At 39.3% G+C, this 20617-nt stretch overlaps 1 protein-coding gene and 1 pseudogene across 9 annotated transcripts in view; both read right to left on the reverse strand.

Moving 5' to 3' along the window:
* The window catches only part of LOC138738542 (MORC family CW-type zinc finger protein 3-like), a 76181-nt gene that overhangs the window by 30171 nt on the left and 25393 nt on the right, over positions 1-20617 (reverse strand). For 8 of the 9 annotated variants that reach the window (XM_069888963.1, XM_069888961.1, XM_069888960.1 and 5 more), the window contains 3 exons: positions 8397-8516; positions 8198-8295; positions 4938-5039 (listed from right to left, as the gene is read on the reverse strand). In XM_069888963.1, the coding sequence (XP_069745064.1) occupies positions 4938-5039; positions 8198-8295; positions 8397-8516 (320 nt within the window). The remainder of the gene's footprint in view (positions 1-4937; positions 5040-8197; positions 8296-8396; positions 8517-20617) is intronic. The other variant, XM_069888959.1, reaches the window with a different exon arrangement.
* Positions 18915-20222, reverse strand: LOC138738352 (general transcription factor II-I pseudogene; annotated as a pseudogene).

Consider the following 20617-nt stretch of genomic DNA (forward strand, 5'->3'; position numbering starts at 1 on the left):
CTGTATCTAGACTGTGCTTACAGCGATTGGCTGAGAGCTAAGCCACGCCTATTGTCTGGGCCTTAAAGGGTTGTGTCCCTAGCCAGGTCGGATCATTCCAGACTGGTCGGCCACCTGTGAAGAGCTCCTGTCTTTTGCTAATAAAAGCCTTGGTTTGGATCAACAAGTCTTTGGTTCTTTCGACGAGCTCTACAGTTGCTTAATTATATACATGCAATTACATATATGGGTAAGGAGGGAAAGGAAGGATTGGTGTTACCTCCATGGTGGCATCCTAATTTGAAAAGAAGCAGTAAGAAAGGCACGGGAATATATTATCTGTCAGAAAAATAATCCTGGCAAAGCAATTAAGTGCCCTCTGAGTAGGACATGAATGCCTACAAAACTGTTTGCATGTATACAGATTGATTTTATAGAATTGCCTTAGTACATAGCTATAGACTGTCTTGTTATTAGTAGATGGATAGAGGCAATACCAACAGAAAACACCACAGCAGAAACAACTATTACCCCGATTTAGACTCCCAACCATTATTAGCTCAGACAATGGGTCACATTTTACTGCTAAAGTAAATGAACTATACCTGCATCTCAGAATAAAACAACAATTTCACTGCACTCATCACCCATAGGTAGCTGGAATTGTGGAACGAGCAAATGAAACATTGGAAAATAAGTTGGACAAACTAACTGGAGCAGCAGGTCTAAATTGGTTGGAAGTACTCCCTCTGGCCCTTTTTGAAATGGGAATTACACCACACACTTGCACAGGACTAACCCCAGGAGAAAACCACTGCGTACACCTTGGACAGCAGATGAAAACAGAAGTGTGTCTTGACCTACACACACACACATGTGAAATGATGATTAATTATGTACAAGAGCTAATTGAAATTCTTGAGACTTTGCATTCGCAGCTACGTAACACTCAGAGAAAAAAAAAGGACAATATAGAAAGACCCTTACCAAAAATCCAGCCCAGAGATTAAGGGATTGGGAATGGAAAATGTTGACACCAAGGTGCAAGGGCTTCTTCCAAGTATTGCTCAGCACACATATGACAGTAAAGGTTGAGGGGCAATCTCGGTGGATACATCATACTGACTGTAAAAAGATTAGCCCTAGAAAAGGACAGCAAGATGCAACAGAGGACAAGCAAGAAGTCTGACCAGGCTCCTGAGTGGCGAAAATGGACAATTATTGTACTTAGGAGTGTTTTGAGCATCTTAATAATGAGTGACTTAATAAAGGAGAATGAGAATCGATACCAGATGTCTAAACGGGGATGGTAGTCAATTCCTACTTACGCATAGTTGAAACTATTGCTACGAGCCCAGAGAACCCCAAAACCCTGCAGCAATAGATATTCACCAAGACAAATGGTTACTTAAACAAAAGTTGCTTTTAATTATCTTTAAACATGAAAACAGATTCACACTTTAACTTATCACTATTAACTTAACCTAACTTAACCCCCTTCTAATTCTAAGCGTGTGTGTGTGTGTGTGTGTGTGTGTGTGTGTGTGTGTGTGTGTGTGTGTGTGTGTGTGTGTGTGTGTGTGTGTGTGTGTGTAAGTTCAGAAATGTTCTTTAATTCACAGTCCTATCTCACTTCTTATTCCTCTGAGTTCACTGGTTGCAGGCAATTTTTATACTGTGTACAGAAGTTAACATTTATGAAGTTCACCAGGCTTTGGTACTTAAAAGGTAAATGGTTACCACTCAGGAAGGTTCTTGTCGGAGAGACATTTGTGTTCCAGGACATGCACAACTGATGTATTTCCATCAGTCACTTCAGCGTCTTGCTGACGAAACTTGCCACCTCAGGGTTCTCCAGATGATAACCTTTCTTTCAGGTCACCACAGAGTTCCTTCTTGTTTCTCTTATTCCAAGTGAAATATTAGACAGCCAGACCTCTCCTTTTGCATGAACCACAAGGGCTTTGACCAGGTGGAACTAAGAATTCACAACCTGTCTTCCAAATGGGGTTTTCCACAAGCTTGCCAGCTTGTCCTGTTCCAGTCCCAGCTGCTGTGGCTGACTGTATCACTGCAGAACTGATCTCTGTCTCTCTCTCACACAAAGAGAAAGCCTGTTTGACTCTCTCTGCTTGCAAAATCACATGACCCTCTTAGAACAGCAAGTTCTCTTCTAGACAATCTGTGGTTCCAACAAGATCTTTCGTCTGTTGCCTTTTTGTAAACAATAATCCATTGGTGAAGTCTCTTGGGCACTCTCCAAAGCTTCTACAAAGACAGTTGGCCCTGATATGTCTAGCATGGGGGCAGAGCTCCAGTAATTTAGATGAGATCTGTTTTAAAGTGTTTGTATGTGACCTACACTAAAACCGGTCCCAATTTCTCCCATAAACATACTTGTATACTCTGTCGCACTATGAATGTGTCCCACTGCACCTATGTAGTGGTCAAGGGATTCCTATGGAAATACCCTTTAACGATTCAGAACACATTGGAGATGTCACTCCAACTGGATTCAGTGTAATAACGGCCAAAATATGTCGACCCGTTAGACATCTGTTTAATAATCTGTTTAAGCCTAAATAGAATCATTGCAAATATGGACCATGGCACTGAAGAAAGTAGTCAATTTGGCTATTTTACGGGGAAGCAACCTTAAATGGTACCTATCTTTATGATAGATGGAAAAGTGTATCCATGGTTGCCAATATTGTTGGCAAGGATGTTACCAATTAACTTATCTCACCCCAGCAATATGGTATTTTGAGAATATTACTGACCATCCTTTGGTACAGGTAGAGTCAGTGGCAAATTAAGCATTAGGCTGAGTAAGATAGAGCCCTTCTTCAAGGGATCTTTATCTCCAGTGGATGCTACAAGACCAGCTGAGTTCCTGCAGCATTTCTGTGTTTTACCACAGTCAAAACATCGGACAAGGGGTGGGGACCATGGGGAAAAATCAGGTGGGGGGGGGGCCTTACTAAAGCTCAGCCTAGGGCCTGGGTGGTAGTTAATCTGCCACTGGGTGGAATAAAAAGAGCTATTTCTGAAACTGAAAGATTCTTTATGATTCTCTTTCCCAATTACGGTGTTGCTAAAGCAGCCCGAGAATTGATTAACATGACAATTGATTAATTTGCCAATGAAACAGCTAAGATTGAGAAAAACACAGACCCCAATTGGCAAACTCACCCCTGTAGTGGTCATATTAATGGTGGCCTTATGAAACCAATCAGCTTTAGATTTACTTTTGGAAGTAGTAGGACGGGAATATTGTACCTATATCCCCACTGTTTCAGAAAATATTACCCATTTAGCAAACCACATCAAAGAACGGATACATGAAGTGCAGAGAATAGGAAAACAATTCCACAATAACAACCCCAGGCCCATCTTGGTGGCCCTTTAAGGGACGGCAGACAACATTTATCCAAGGATTATGTATTCGAGCCATCATTCTACTGGTTATGTTGCTTTTGCGATTCTTTTGTATGATTTATTCATGCCTTATAACTAACTTGTTACGTGTTGATCATAAAAGGATGATTAGAGCATAGATTGTCTAGATTTGCTTTATTTGTTTCTTTTCTTTCTGTAAATTTCGGCAGCAAGAGAAAGTTTAAAAAGAATATTTGCTATGGGAAAAGATTACAGTCTGTTAAAGAAATTGTTTTCTTTTGGTGGCACAGCTGCAAGTCGTGAGAACCAAGGCCATGTTGTTCTCAAAACTCAAGCCAGATGTTTTGCCGAAGTCTGCAGATTACAGATCATGGGAATAATCGCAAAGAGGGTGTAGAATGGGAAGGTAATCCATATTCTAATGATCAAACAAGTTATCATGGAATGATAAGGAGGGAATATAAAGAATTATGGGAAGGGGACTTCTGCTGTGGTCAGTAGGCCAACAAAGAGTCAAATTTTTTGTAGATGAAGCAGTCCACAGCTGCAAAATTGACTAGAATGATGGACTGTAAATCAAAGAAACATTAGATGGCCTAAATAATTTTAAAAATTTTTTAACAACATTCAAAATTGCAAGTAGGCAGGCACCCATCTAAAGGGCTATATAAGATGAACAAACATATTGTGTACTTTGAGTGAGTTTCTGTGCAGGTAAACATTGTTTACTCTTTCTTTGTACTCCTTATTCCCACTAGCATAAGAAAATAAAGTGATTGTACGCTCTTTGGTTCTGCTGTTGTTTGTTTTATTACAGTATGGGTCTAACAAATAAACTTGAATGTTCACAAGTTTAACTTCTCTTAATCTACCTCTCCTCCTCAACTCAACATTGTTCTTGCCTTTCACAATCACTCTCACAGTTCCTTTTTTATCTTGTATTTTAACAAATACATTTTCATGTTTATTAAACTCAGTTTCATTAAGCATCATAAAAATACAAGTAGTGCACCCAGATAATCCTAGCCAACAGAGAAGAAAACAACAGCCATCTTTGTCATTGCACAACATTCACAGGACCTCTGGTAGAATAAACAATAGTAACAATTAATGTTGAAGGTCATGCCATTGCACATGCACCAAACCTCTGCACTTTGGTCCTTAAAACTCCTCCGAGGAATACTAGCACCAATACGGATTAGGAAATATAAAGTGTGATGCTTTGTTCAATAGATACAAAGAAATATTTTGATCTCAGAGTGGAAGAACCTTAAACCTGCTTACGTCAGAGCTCAAACTGAGATTCATATTAAGGAATTGTCAATAATTTTTCTACACCAACAAAAACTTTTTAAAAAATCTCTCCACAGTCAATAAATAGTCAAAATCCCAAATATTTGAGATGGAACCACAATTCCCATTACATAAAATTTCTCCAGAGAATGATGATCTGTAAACACCTTAGAAAAATGCTATTGACCAGCAATGGAAATTAAGAACCCAACCACATGGAGCCAAGTAATGCCTCACACTTTTGGATTCGCCATGGAAATACTTACTGTGAATCTTCTAGAGGATGATTCAATAGGATACATTGATTATTGTTCTTTTTTTCATTCCAATATTCATTTAGTTTTTGTCCAAGAGCTTTAAGAGTCAATCTTTAATTCAAAAATAAAAATATTAAAAAACTATTCCATGAAAAAAATTCCATTCTTAAATTCAGTTTAAATGTAGATTTTGTTGAAGTAACAAGATGATATTAAAAAAAGATACATCATCATCAATTACAGGACTTTTTCCTTAGGTGCCCTATTTACATAGCCCCAAATTATTAATCTCATTGTCACTTAGGCAATTGAAAATCTAGTTGTGGGCACTAAGTAGCAGGATAGCCAAGACAAAGGGGTGAAACACTGTGATTGTAGTAAAAATTCTGGAGGAACAGCAGGCCATGCACTGTCCATAGGAGGTAAAGCCTGCCACGTCAGGCTTGAACCCTTCTTCAAGATATGAGCAAAAATCCAGCAGACATCTGAATTAAAAGGCTGGGGGAGGAGGAAAGAAAGGGCAGGGGCAGGAACACAGGCCAACAGGAAAAGGGCCATAATCGGACATGGATATTTAAGACATGAGAGAATTGATAGGGGAAGGTGGCAACTCTGTGAATGCATAACTGGGGGAAAGGAGACAGAGGGATAGTGGAAGGAGAGAGATGGGAGGGGCTAACAGAAATAGAAGCGATGTTAATGTCATCTAGTTGGAGGGTGCCTAGATGGAATATGATGGGCTGTTTCTCCAATTTTTTGCGGGAGCTCTCAGGCTGGCAGCGCATGACAGTCAAGTCAGCATGGAAATGGGGCAGAGAAATGAAATGGGTTGCTACTGGGTGATCCATGCTCTTGCAGCAGACAGTGCAAAGGTACTCAATGACATGATCTCCCATTCTGCGCCTAGTCTCTCTCACTTGGAGGAGGCCATAAAGGGAGCACTGGACACAGTAGATGACCCCTGCAGATTCACAAGTGAAATGTTTGGAGGCCCGAATGATGGAGAGAGAAGAGTCAGTGCATTTCTTGTGGTCACAGGGGTAGGTACCAAATGGGTGATTGGTGGGAAGGTAAGAGTGGAAGAGGGAGTCACAGAGGGAGCGGTCTCTGCAGAAGACTGAAACACGTCTGGTGGTGGGATCATGTAGTAGGTGGCAGAAAGGGCGGAGGATGATATATTGGTTGCAGAAGCTGGTAGGTGAGGACAAGGGGACTCCTGTCCTTACTGTTCCTGGGGGCAGAGGGGGCCAGGGTAGATATGTGGGTAATGGAGGATATGTAGATAAAAGAGCGGAAGCCACTTTTTTTTTGAAGGAGGAAATCTCAGATTATCTCACATGAAGACCTCATACTGGGAGGTCATGTGATGGAGACAGAGGAATAAGAAAGAAATGGGAACAGGGTGTGAAGCAATGTAGTCAAAGTAACTGTGGGAGTTGGTGAGTTTGTAGGACAATTCTGTTGAGTGTCTCTTGAAATGGAGACAGAGAGATCAAGAAAGGGGAGAGCGTTGCGAGAGACGGACCAAGTGAATGAGGTTAGGGTGGAATTTGGCAGCAAAATGGATAAACTCAGCAAGCCCATTAGAGGGGCATGAGGCCGCAGAAGAACACTTGAGGAGCCTTTCTTGTGTAGGCTGGTAGCACGGATGCTCCATATAGCCAACAAAAAGGCAGGCTTAGCTGGGGTCCATGTGGGCATCCATAACTACCCCTTTGACTTGGAGAAAGTGCCAAGTCAATGAAGTTATTAAGGGTGATAATAAATTTTTGTCAGCTGGAGGAAGGGGTAGTGGAGAGGGACTGGTTAGGTCTGAAGTCAAGGAAGAAACTAAGGGTTTTGAGGCTTTCGGTATGGGGATGAAGGTGTATAGCAATTGGATGCCCATAGTTAAGATGAGGCAGTTGTGTTCAGGGATTGAGGAGCAGGTACCAATACAATATTACATTGCGAGTCAATCATTTACAGAAAAGATGAATTATGGGGCCATGCAACAGACTGCAGATGCTAGAATCTGGACAACAAGCAGCCTGTCAGAGGTACTCAGCAAGTCACAATTCCTTTTCTCTCACTGATGCTGCTCGAACCACAGTTCTTCCAGATTATTTGTTGCTTCAATTATGGGATATTCAAAACAAAAGAATTTAATTTTGAGGTGACATTGGAAATTTTATGATATCAGGTATACACTGCCAAAGGTAGAGGTGGAATCATATAAAATTACTTTTTTTAAGAAACATTTGAACAGTTAAGTTAGCAAGCCATTGGCATACAACTCCTAATACTGGCAAATTGGATTAGCATAGATGGGCAAAAAGTTCAGCAAAGGACCTGTTTCTGTGCTGTACAACTCTGACGATTACTATCATACCCTTCTCCATCCCCTTCTTTCCTCCTGTTATCAGACTCTTGAATAGTCCCCTCACACCTACCCCACCCTGGTCACTCTCCCTTCACCCCCACCATTGGATAGAAGATGCACAAGCTTCTTTTCTGCTGTTATCTGACTCTTGAATGATCCCTTCACACCCACCCCATCCTGATCACAGTCCCTTCTCCCCCCACCATTGGTCAGAAGATACACAAGCTCTTTTCTTGCTGTCATCTGATCTTCTCACTGACTTAAAAAAATATATCCTGTGCTGATTACTTTCTCTATACCTTGCACTTTGTCTTGTATTCTAAATTATATCAATGAAACGTCCACGAAATTAACCACTCTGAGACCTCTATAGTTTCACAGACTTTATTTCACATGATATATCGAGGAGAGCAGGCACCAGTCTCCATTGCTTACCAACTCTCAAATCTACCTCTGCAAGCACATATTAAAACAGAGAGACAAACAAGCTTTTACAGAAATTATGATTGCATTATGGAAAAAAAACTTGAAACGACATCTAGATCTTTATTACAATTTTTATTAAAACCTAACTTTGGTCTAATTGTAAAAATATTTGATTAATCACTGTTGGTGTCCTTGACTAAAGTTAAGACTACAACTTAGCTTCTAAATAATTTGTCTTGCCAAAAAAAACAAATAGTTAGGTTCAGACGCTGGTATTAAAATAGGCTTTTTGCCAAATATGCTAGAGTTAGTGTTCAACTCTGCATGAAATTTCTTCCACACACAACCTCTCCAAAGAAGTCTATCGAGCATCCTCTGTCTTATAAAAGAACATATTGACGTTAAGGGTAAATAATATGTGCTAAAATTAAAATCATTGATAAGCACATTAGGAATATGGAAGCTTCCACAAATCTTTTACCTGTATTCATTTGAATAATCAAAGTCCTGCTTATTGTGTGTGGGCTTGAGAAAGTTACATTCAATAACTCCGATGACACCCATACCCAGGTCATTCGCCTGAAAGGGAATATGACAATAGTCTTTATCAGAAAAATTTTGGACATTACATGCAAATAATAATTTCAAATAATGGATGTTAAAATTTATAAATCACTTACTCCAAGTTGACAGCCAACTTTCTCATAGGCTTTAATCAGACGGTTTCTGTGATACATCATTATCCCATAATGTTCTTTGTTTCTCCAATTGAATCCAAAGGTTATTTTTATGTTTTCCTTCTTCAAAAATCATTAAGGAAATTTCAGTTCATTCTTAATTATATTGGAAATTAACCAATTATTGCTTTTGTGCTCTTTTTCAATTTGAGTTATATTGGCTTTCCAGAGTATTGATAAAATTTAGCACACATTCTTCTGGAATCTGCCCTACTATCTTCCAGCATTCTCTTTCCACCAGAGCAAAGGGGAAAAAATATGTTAACAAGAGAAGGAAAGGTGTGCTTAATGTCTTGCAATTGACATAATTTGTGGCATTGTACTGTAGTGGCCCATGCATAGAGACACGGACCAGCCGCAAAATGGCTGACTAGTGCAGCAACCACGTGGACCTGTGGGGGGGGGGGGGTGACACCGGCTGTCATCCCAGGTGACCTCCGCACAGTGGGAAGATGGGGAACTCTGGTGGGAACACCGGCCAATTGGAGGCCAATGCTCTGACAACATGGGGCCCTGACGTCAGCGCCAGGGGCCCATATAAGCACAACGGCCAGAGAAATAAATTAGTCTCGTTTTCCAAGGCTTTGGGGTGCGTGTCACTCTTCTCCATGCTCGCATACCACGTATGCTCCAGAACCCTAGAAACATTACAGCTATGTAATACCTGTATTTTCTTAAGGTCTACCTAAAGGGAAGCCTTCCTATGACTTAACACCAGAAGTAAATATAGATAGTTTCTAGATCGTGATTTTATTCCCAGATAGCCAATCTTGAATTAATCATTGATTTAATGAGTTTAACTCCTGAGGACCAAGACAAAGTACAAATCCATCATTAGAAAGAAAAAGTAACTATTTGATTTTAACTTGTATTGGCAATAGTTACATAACATGATAATATTTGTAGGAAAATAAAACATCAATTATTTAAAAAAATTCACAATTCACTTTTCAATAATTTGTGAAAGTGAAAGATTCTGTACATGAATAAGGAAAGGACAACTACCATTCATATAGCTTGGTTGGTCTGAATGTGACTTTGACTCTGTGCTCCCTTCCATCTCCAGTGATCTTTCACACCTTTATGCAACTACCTCTACCTTAAAATATTCAAAAACTTTATCTTCCACTGTTTTTTTGAGTAAAAATTCCAATCTGAAATCTCAGAACATTTCAACATTTCCATCTCAAGACGATTCATTACTCTTTTACAGTGATCCCCTTAGCTCTAGGTTCATTCATGAGAGGGAACATCCTTTCCACATTGACTCTGTCAATTCCCCTTTATGCGCAGTTTGGACCCCTTTCAATTAAACTCCAATGAATGCAGGCCTAGTCCATCCAAACCTTTCCATTTGCCACAAGCACATTTCAGGTAAGATCCTGGCAAAAGTGCTCTGAGTGGCTTCTGAAGTATTTCCATAAATAAAGTAACCAATACTGTGGTCCTCCAAGTGGTCTCGCCAATACTCGATCAACTGAAGCACTTATTTCCTTCAAATTTCGAACAGTGAACAATAATTTGCTGGTCTTCCTAACTATTGCTGATACTACACATGATAACCTGCTGTCCAACTATTCCAAAATCACAATGAATTTGTGATCAAAGATTCTGATTCCCATGTCCCCATCCCCCTTTACCTCAACTTTTTGGGTCCACCACACTCCTGTCACTCTGTTCACATTCCTCCATCGCCTTGAACTTCACCTACGATAAACCCGAAACCCTCTTTATCCTGCCCACAACTTGTAACTTCTACTCTGTTGTGGGTAATTTGACAATTTTGGACATTCTTTCTTCCAAATCATTGGGCATTATTTTGAGGACCCAAACATTGTTCTCTTTGGAACCAGACTAGTCACCAAATGTCATTCCAAGAAATGTTCCATTTATTGTAACTTAGTTCTCTGCGCATCCACCAATGTTCAATCCAGGCTTTTTTTTTTTATAAACTTTTATGACTTTTTCGAGGAGAGTAGGGATTTGCAATCTTACCCTACATCATCACGTGTTACCAATGTTTTTAGTTTTAATGTGAATCTGGAGTGAATGCGAGGAGAAAACATGAGATGAGCGCAATAGTTGTGTAATGGTCAGTGGAGACTTGGTTGGGCGATGGGCTTATTTCTGTGCTGTATGACTCTACGGATGGTTCCTGGAACTTTTTTCTAATCTCATTAGAATTGGACTGATTGCTATCCATGTAAAAGCCGCTTGGATACTAAGTATTCTATTTACTGTGACACATTAGAACAAATCCACATCGAAGTCCAGATACGTTTTTAACTATTTATTAGTGAACACAAAAGGACTCAATGTGGTAACGTCAGGATCTTGGTAGTGATAAAGTCCGTGCCAATGACTAATGGTCAACAGAAAATATCGGAGCACTACTCGCCTTTCTCCTCTTTATCCCACCATTACAGTCAACACAAGCTAACGACTCTCCAAGCCTGCAAAACCCCAAGCATGCACCAACAACCTAAGTGAACAGTACGTGCACACTGGAAGAAACAGAATGCGTGCAGCCCCCAGACCCCGGGACGCCACCGACGCCCACAGCCATGGCTGCGACAATAAACAATGTGATCAGGTGTATTCTGTCTCCACAATACAGTCCCTTAATTATTATGTCTCAAATAAATAATTATGCAATTATCTCTCTCTCTTGGCTTGGCTTCGCGGACGAAGATTTATGGAGGGGGTAAATGTCCACGTCAGCTGCAGGCTCGTTTGTGGCTGACAAATCCGATGCGGGACAGGCAGACACGGTTGCAGCGGTTGCAGGGGAAAATTGGTTGGTTGGGGTTGGGTGTTTCCTCCTTTGCCTTTTGTCAGTGAGGTGGGCTCTGCGGTCTTTTTCAAAGGAGGTTGCTGCCCGCCAAATTATGAGGCGCCAAGATGCACGGTTTGAGGCGATATCAGCCCACTGGCAGTGGTCAATGTGGCAGGCACCAACAGATTTCTTTAGGCAGTCCTTGTACCTTTTCTTTGGTGCACCTCTGTCACGGTGGCCAGTGGAGAGCTCGCCATATAACACGATCTTGGGAAGGCGATGGTCCTCCATTCTGGAGACGTGACCCACCCAGCACAGCTGGATCTTCAGCAGCGTGGACTCGATGCTGTCGACCTCTGCCATCTCGAGTACTTCGACGTTAGGGATGAAAGCGCTCCAATGAATGTTGAGGATGGAGCGAAGACAACGCTGGTGGAAGCGTTCTAGGAGCCGTAGGTGATGCCGGTAGAGGACCCATTATTCGGAACCGAACAGGAGTGTGGGTATGACAACGGCTCTGTATACGCTTATCTTTGTGAGGTTTTTCAGTTGGTTGTTTTTCCAGACTCTTTTGTGTAGTCTTCCAAAGGCGCTATTTGCCTTGGCGAGTCTGTTGTCTATCTCGTTGTCGATCCTTGCATCTGATGAAATGGTGCAGCCGAGATAGGTAAACTGGTTGACCGTTTTGAGTTTTGTGTGGCCGATGGAGATGTGGGGGGGCTGGTAGGCATGGTGGGGAGCTGGCTGATGGAGGACCTCAGTTTTCTTCAGGCTAACTTCCAGGCCAAACGTTTTGGCAGTTTCCGCAAAACAGGACGTCAAGCGCTGAAGAGTCTGCAAAGAGTAGTTCACGGACAAGTTTCTCTTGTGTCTTGGTGTGAGCTTGCAGGCGCCTCAGATTGAAGAGACTGCCATCCGTGCAGTACCGGATGTAAACAGCGTCTTCATTGTTGAGGTCTTTCATGGCTTGGTTCAGCATCATGCTGAAGAAGATTGAAAAGAGGGTTGGTGCGAGAACACAGCCTTGCTTCACGCCATTGTTAATGGAGAAGGGTTCAGAGAGCTCATTGCTGTATCTGACCCACACACATATATTCCAATATTATGTCGATTTTCTTTCTTCGTTCTTCATAAGCCCAGATGTTACTAGCACATAGCCTTGAAAAAGAGTGATCTTTATCACCACTCCAGAGCAGTAGTCTACGTAGTGGGCAAGTGGAAAGATAAAAAAAAACAACAAAATCAGTTTTGGGTTTGTCAAAGTTTCTCTGTCTCTTCGAGAAGGGCATCTGTTCAGAAAGCTGGGTTTGGTCTGGATCTGAACATGACGTACAAGCTCCTTAATGTCCAGAATGGTCTCAACAATTTTTCCAGTTAACCAGAATTTCGAGGCACTGAATGATCCATAATTATCACAATGCCACCTGGTGTGAAGTTGTATCAAATGTTAGACCATTTCTGGGGAGTCACGTGATGGAGTAGTGGCCGGACGGTGAACTCCAGCCCTCTCCAGAAAAGTCGGGAAAAACAAGAGAAAATACAAAGGCACAGAAATACAAGTTAAAGAAAAGTGAGTATAAAGGTGGAAAGAAGATGGAGACAAAAGGAGAAAAATCAAAATCAACGGAAAGAAGAGAGGAAGAGAAGACAACGGAGGAAAAAGGTGAAGGCCTTACCTGTCCGAAGAGGCCCGCTGTGGAGAGAAGACCCCACTACCTCAGGTCGGTAGAAAGAGAACTACAACAATGGCTCACAGAGCCGAGTAAAAGTGCGCAACCGCGCATGAAAAAAAACACACCGACGGGAGGGGGGACCAGCTGGGGAGTCGATCTCCACAGCCGGCAACGACAGCTGCAGAACACCTGCAGCAAGAAGAGACCACAGAAGACAATGGAAACAAGAAAGAAGAGGAGGAAAGGGCAGCAAAGAAACAACAGATGGTCAACCTAGAGGAAGAAGAAGAGGAAGAATACAGTGAAATAGATAAAGGGAAAGGCAAGGTAAAGGATATACTTGCTCTTGTTAGAGGATACATGGAGTCATTTAAAGAATGGCAAACACAGGAATTCAATGATTTAAGAAGAAGAATAAACAACACAGAAAAGAAAATAAATAAAATGGATATGACCTTAACAGAAATGGGGAAAAAAATGGACAAGATGGAAGAACGGGCAATAGCAGCAGAAATGGAGGTAGAAGACTTAAAAAAGAAATTGGAGGAATCTAATAAAAAAACTAAAGAGACACAAGAATTACTAGCCCAAAAAATAGATATAATGGAAAATTATAACAGAAGAAATAACATAAAGATAGTGGGCCTTAAGGAAGATGTAGAAGGCAAGAATATGAGGGAGTTTATAAAAGAATGGATCCCTAAGGCCCTAGGATGTCCAGAACTACAGCAAGAAATGGAAATAGAAAGGGCACATAGAGCATTGGCCCCTAAACCACAACCACAACAAAAACCAAGATCTATTGTAGTAAAATTCCTAAGATATACTACAAGAGAAAAGGTACTGGAGAAGACAATGGAAAAAGTAAGAGAGGGCAACAAACCACTGGAGTATAAAGGGCAAAAAATCTTCATTTATCCAGATATAAGCTTTGAACTCCTAAAGAAGAGAAAAGAGTTCAATGCAGCAAAAGCGATTTTATGGAAGAAAGGATATAAATTTACACTGAAGCATCCTGCGGTATTGAAAATATTTATTCCAGGACAACAAAACAGACTATTCTCGGATCCAGAAGAAGCACGAAAATTTGCAGAACAATTACAAAAATAGACTGAGGGATGAAGACGGGTAATGAGAGCAAAAATCATCACGATTGATATGTATGTGGGTAAAGACAAAAATAGACTGAGGGATGAAGATGGGTAAGGAGGGTAAAAATGACCACGATTGATATGTATGCGGGTAAAGAGGTATAAGAGTGAATAGAGACAATGGGCATATGTGAAAGTATCTGTAATTAGAGGAAAACATAGAGAGTATAGTCAAGAATTAATAAGGGAAGGTAATGGAATAGAGAGAATAAGGAGGGAATTAAAAGAGTGACCTTTGTGACATATAAAAAGCGAAATCTTTTCTGGGGGGGGCTGGGTGGGGGAAAAGAGCGGTCACTGCAAAATCAGTTGACGCTTGCGAGTGGATTCGCAAATCCAAATGGAGAGGGGAGATGTGGTTGTCCGACAAGGGATAAAGGGCAACTCAGGAGGGGAAGGGGAGATTGGGGATAAAGAAGATAGAAATAGGAGAATAAGGAAAATGTTGGATGTTGTAGGAATGTTGTCTGGTAAAGAGTTGAAAATAAGAAAACAGAAATGGAAAAGGAGGAAAGGTAATGATGGAAAAACAGAAAGAGAAGATAAACAAAATATAAAATGGCTACGCTGAACTATATGACTCTAAATATTAATGGAATACATAACCAAATTAAAAGGAAGAAACTACTAAATTTACTGAAAAAGGAAAAAATAGATATAGCATTTGTCCAAGAAACACACTTAACTGAATTGGAGCACAAGAAATTAAAGAGAGATTGGGTAGGACATGTAACAGCAGCATCGTATAATTCAAAAGCAAGAGGAGTGGCTATATTAATTAGCAAAAATGTGCCATTTAAAATAGAAGAGGAAATAATAGATCCAGCAGGGAGATATGTTATGATAAAATGTCAGATATATTCAGAGCTTTGGAATCTACTTAATATATATTCACCAAACGAAGAAGATCAAAAGTTTATGCAAGATATCTTTTTGAAGGTAGCTAATACGCAAGGGAACATACTAATAGGAGGGGAATTCAATCTGAATTTGGATCCAAATATGGATAAAACGGGGAAAAAAAATTAACAGGAAGAACAAAGTAACCAAATTTATAATTAAATCAATGCAAGAAATGAAACTTGTGGACATATGGAGGAAACAAAACCCAAAAGAAAAGGAATACTCATACTACTCGACTAGACATAAAACATACTCAAGGATAGACCTATTCCTGTTATCAGCCCACATTCAAGGGAGAGTTAGGAAAACGGAATATAAAGCTAGACTATTATCGGACCACTCACCCCTGTTATTGGCAATAGAGCTAGAGGACATCCCTCCAAGAATGTATAGATGGAGATTAAACCCCATGCTACTTAAAAGACAGGATTTTAGAGAATTTATTGAAAAACAATTAAAAATGTACTTTGAAGTAAATACGGAATCAGTGGAAGATAAGTTTATACTATGGGACGCAATGAAAGCATTCATTAGAGGGCAAATAATAAGTTATGCAACCAAGATGAAGAAGGACTATAATCAGGAAACAGAGCAGTTGGAAAGGGAAATAATAAACATAGAAAAAAAATTAGCAATAAAGGAAGATACAACCAAAAGAAGAGAATTGGCGGATAAAAAAATAAAATATGAAACATTACAAACATATAAGGTGGAGAAGAATATAATGAAGACAAAACAGAAATATTATGAACTAGGGGAAAAAACACACAAAATCCTAGCATGGCAGCTTAAGACAGAGCAAACTAAGAAAATGGTATTGGCAACAAGGAAAAAAGACAAACAAATTACATATAATCCAAAAGAAATTAAGGAAAACTTCAGAGAATTCTATGAACAATTATACCGAACCGAAAACGAAGGGAAAGAAGGGAAAATAGATGAATTTTTGACTAAAATTGAACTACCAAAACTACAAATAGAGGAACAAAATAAATTAACAGAACCATTTGGAACAGTAGAAATACAAGAGATAATAAAAAATTTACCAAATAATAAGACACCAGGAGAGGATGGACTCCCAATAGAATTCTACAAAACATTTAAAGACCTAATAATACCGCCCCTCCTGGATGTAATCAACCAGATTGATGAGACACAAAACTTACCAGATTCATGTAAAACAGCAATAATTACAGTGATACTAAAACAAGGGAAAGATCCACTCTCACCAGCGTCATATAGACCAATATCTCTGCTAAACACAGATTATAAGATAATAGCTAAACTATTAGCGAACAGATTAGCAGAACAGGTACCGAAAATGGTAAATTTAGACCAAACTGGATTTATCAAAAAAAGACGCACAACAGACAATATTTGTAAATTTATTAACTTAATTCATGCAGTAGAAGGAAATAAAGCACCGGCAGTAGCAGTTGCTTTAGACGCAGAGAAGGCCTTCGACAGAGTAGAATGGAATTACTTGTTCAAAGTATTGCAAAAATTCAGTTTACCGGAGAAGTATATTAATTGGATTAAAGCATTATATAAGGGACCGTTAGCGAAAGTGACAGTAAATGGACATGTATCAAAGCAATTTAACTTAAGCAGGTCAACGCGGCAGGGATGACCACTATCACCATTATTGTTTGCGCTAGCTATAGAACCACTAGCAGAATCGATAAGAAGAGATAATATAAAAGGAATAAAAATAAAAGACAGGGAATATAAAATCAGTCTGTTTGCGGATGATGTGATAGTGTACTTAACAGAACCAGAACTATCAATAAAAGAACTATATAAGAAATTGAAGGAATATGGAGAAGTGTCGGGATACAAGATAAACGTAAATAAAAGTGAAGCAATGCCTATGAATAACGCGGATTTCTCAAAATTTAAGGAGGAATCCCCATTCAGATGGCAAACGCAGGCAATAAGATACCTAGGTGTGCAAATAAACAAAAATCTAGGCCAATTATATAAACTCAATTACAATCCACTAATGAAAAAATTACAGGACGATTTAGAGCATTGGAAAGAGCTACCACTAACACTGATAGGAAGGATAAACTGTATTAAAATGAACATTTTTCCAAGGATACTATACTTATTTCAGGCATTGCCAATACAACTGACAGAAAAATTCTTCAAAGAGTTAAAGAAAATAATAAGGAGATTTTTATGGAGAGGGGGGAAACCGAGGATAGCACTAGATAAATTAACAGAATGGTATAAACAAGGAGGCTTACAATTGCCAAACTTCAAAAATTATTATAGAGCCGCACAATTAAGGTACCTATCAGATTTTTATCAAACAAGGGAAAAACCAGACTGGACGAGACTAGAATTAGATAAAATAGGGGAAAAGATACCTGAACACATATTATATAAATGGGACGAAAAATTGGTACAACATAGAACTTCTCCAGTATTACACCATCTCCTCAATATATGGAAGAAGATTCATGTAGAAAGAAATAAAATAAATTACCAAATACCAAAACTAATATTGACGCAAAATAAGCTACTCCCTTTTACAATAGACAACCTTGCCTTTAGAAAATGGGGAAAAAAAGGGATTAAAAGAATAGAAAATTGTTTTTCAGGAAGTAGATTCTTATCCTTTGAACAAATGAGAGATAAGTACAATATAACTGGAGATACAGCGCTGGCATATTACCAACTGAGATCCTACTTGAAAGATAAATTAGGAAGCAACTTGAGTTTACCAGAGGGAAGTAACCTTGAATATGTGATTACAGATACAATGTTAATCAAAAGATTTATAAAAAATATGTATATTAAACTGCAAGAAAAGGAAAATGAGGAAACAAATGGTAAAACTAAACAAAAATGGGAACAAGATTTAAATATAAAGATAAAAAAGGAAACATGGGAGAAGTTATGCTCTGGAACGATGAGAAATACAATAAATACGAGGCTGCGTATGATACAATATAATTGGTTACACAGACTATACATTACACCGCAAAAGTTAAATAAATGGGACCCAACAGTATCTGATAGATGTTTTCGATGTAAAAAAGAAAGGGGAACAACAATTCATGCAATCTGGACATGTGAGAGAGTAGAAAAATTTTGGGATGATCTCAATCAGATATTAAATAAAATAACAGAAAACAATATACCAAAGAATCCAGAGATCTTTCTCCTAAGTAACATAAAAAATAAAGAATTTGGAATTGACTTAGAAGATGCACAAAAAAGATTTGTCAAGATAGCCCTAGCCGTAGCAAAAAAATGTATTATGTCAACCTGGAAATTGGAAGATAATTTGAAAATACAACAATGGTATATAGAAATGAATAAATGTATTCCATTAGAAAAAATAACATATAGTTTAAGAAATAATATTGAAATATTCGAACAAGTATGGGAGCCTTACATTAAATACAATAGCGAAAACCTACCGGGAACAAACATTACCTAAGTTGATGGAAGGAGAAGAAAAGAAAAGAATGGACTCAGTAGAATTTCTGGTGTATTTTTGTTGAATGACAACATTGTCTAACTGAATTAATGCAACCTAGATTGTATACCTAAAATGGATGAGGGGGGGGGGTGGGGGGGTGGCTTGGGAGGAGGGAGGGAGAAAAAGTCACTGTAAATGTGTGGAAAAGAAAAAGTGTATATCATGGCTATTGTGATTTATGGTGTGAAAAATAAAAAATTTAAATTTAAAAAAAAAAATGTTAGACCATTTCTGTCATTCTTGCAGTTGGGGAAGATATTCTTTAATCCATCTTTTCCAGAACAAGACGGTCGTATACTGAACTTGCCTCCACCTGCGATGAGCAAATATATCTTTCTTCTGAAACTGCCCTGGTGGCATCGATGGCATAGACTTAAGGAGCAGAAAAGGTGGTTCGGGATAAGTGCTTCAAGGTCATTTGGTTCTGTAGATTAGATGACTGTTAAGGATAGCCTCAACTTCACCTCAAACTGTGTGGAGGCCCTCCTCGTCAAGACTTTGCACATTTAGGGTGGAATTGAGAACCTTTCGCACAGATCTAATTAATCTTTTCAGTCTAGGTACTCCAAGCCATGCAAGACATCTGAAAGGAATTCAATCTAGTAATCCTTCAACGTAGAGGTGTCGTTGATTGGACTCAAATAATGGGTACAGTACCTTCACTGGAAGTGGAAGATAGAGCTTCAGCAAATTTTGCATTAAAAATCTCCTCAACCTGTTTTCTGAGTTTGGTAATTTTAATATTCCAATCTTCTTTTCCTGTTGGGCTAGATCTCTGTATATTGGCCTCATTTGATTCATTCACCAGCAGATCTGATCTTTCAATAATAAACAATGTGATTGTAGGATCTTATCTAGCCTTGGAATTCCAAACCAAGAAGGACTTCTGAATGGAATGTTATCAGGCAAACCTTACACATAGAGGTCTTTAGGATGAGGTTCAAATCTCCTGTTGGGAACTCTCATTGCTTTGTCTGTCCCATATTTCTTGCTGGAGAGTTCTTCAACGATCCTCCTCCATTTAGTGGTGTTTCACTCTTCTTTGGATCCTGGAACTGTTTTGTCTGGTGTTGTTTCTTCATGCTCAATCCTTTAACAAATTTTATCCTGTCTTTTGCTAGAATGATCCTTTCCAATCTTGGAATTCAATAGGTGGAGGGTCTCCTGAATGAAAGGCCTTCAGGTAAACCATCAACACAAAGATCTTTGGAATTGGACTGGAAGAGTGACAACTGGTCCAGTAGCTAGAGTGGCATGAGCGCATTTCCTTTCAAAGAGTTCTTTCATTTGCTTTCTTAAATCAGTAATTCTAGCATTCCATTGTTCAAAATTGAATTCCCCATTTTTCTACTTCACTGTGGTCCCAGCATCCGTCATCTGTACAGTATTCTTTGGTTGCTTATTTGGCAGGAAATATTCTTCATCTTCCATAATAACTTCTACGTCTGGGTCTTTACTAGTTTCAGAATGTTCTTGCAAAGTTGAATCATCTGCTGTAAACTCCTCTTCAGCCTCATTAATTGATACATGGGCTTCATGCTGCAGCTCTCCTCTTCAAATATTTTATCTATAATAAACTGGATCTTCCGATTCAGCTTTGATTGAAATTGGTTCAACTGAAGTACTGGGTTGGTTATCATCACATGGCTCTGTTTTCAGCCGTACTGCAAGAAAGTTGCCGGGTGGCATGTGCTCATTCTCTTTCCCAGTTGACGGTTTTGTCTCCACATATTGAATGGTGTTATTTACAGCTTGAAAGCTAAACTGTCTCATATTGTCCTCAGCACACTTCCTCAGGGAAAGTTTGCAAAGCTTGGAGATGAAGTTGCTTCAAATAGATGCACTGTCATTCTGTATTTACCATGTCTGACTGTAGTTTCCATCAAACCACCAGAGAAACCGTACAAATCATGGTCTTCATTTGGTACTTTCGCCTCCTAGAACATTGCTTCAATGTCTGCAGTGATGACAACAGGTTCCTTATGGAATCAAGCCAGGACTCCTAATAATGTACTGGTCAGGTCTGGCCCCTATAAGAGCTGAGAATTTAGTGAAATTCCCTGAAATGTTGCTCCACAGTCAAACACCACTCAGTTTTTTCCTTTTGTGGATACAAAACCCCATGGTGTGGTAGATACCATTTTCTGCCATCACTTTGTTCCAGGACA

This window comes from Narcine bancroftii, chromosome 7 (genome assembly GCF_036971445.1).
Source record: "Narcine bancroftii isolate sNarBan1 chromosome 7, sNarBan1.hap1, whole genome shotgun sequence".
In the NCBI taxonomy this organism is placed as follows: domain Eukaryota; kingdom Metazoa; phylum Chordata; class Chondrichthyes; order Torpediniformes; family Narcinidae; genus Narcine; species Narcine bancroftii.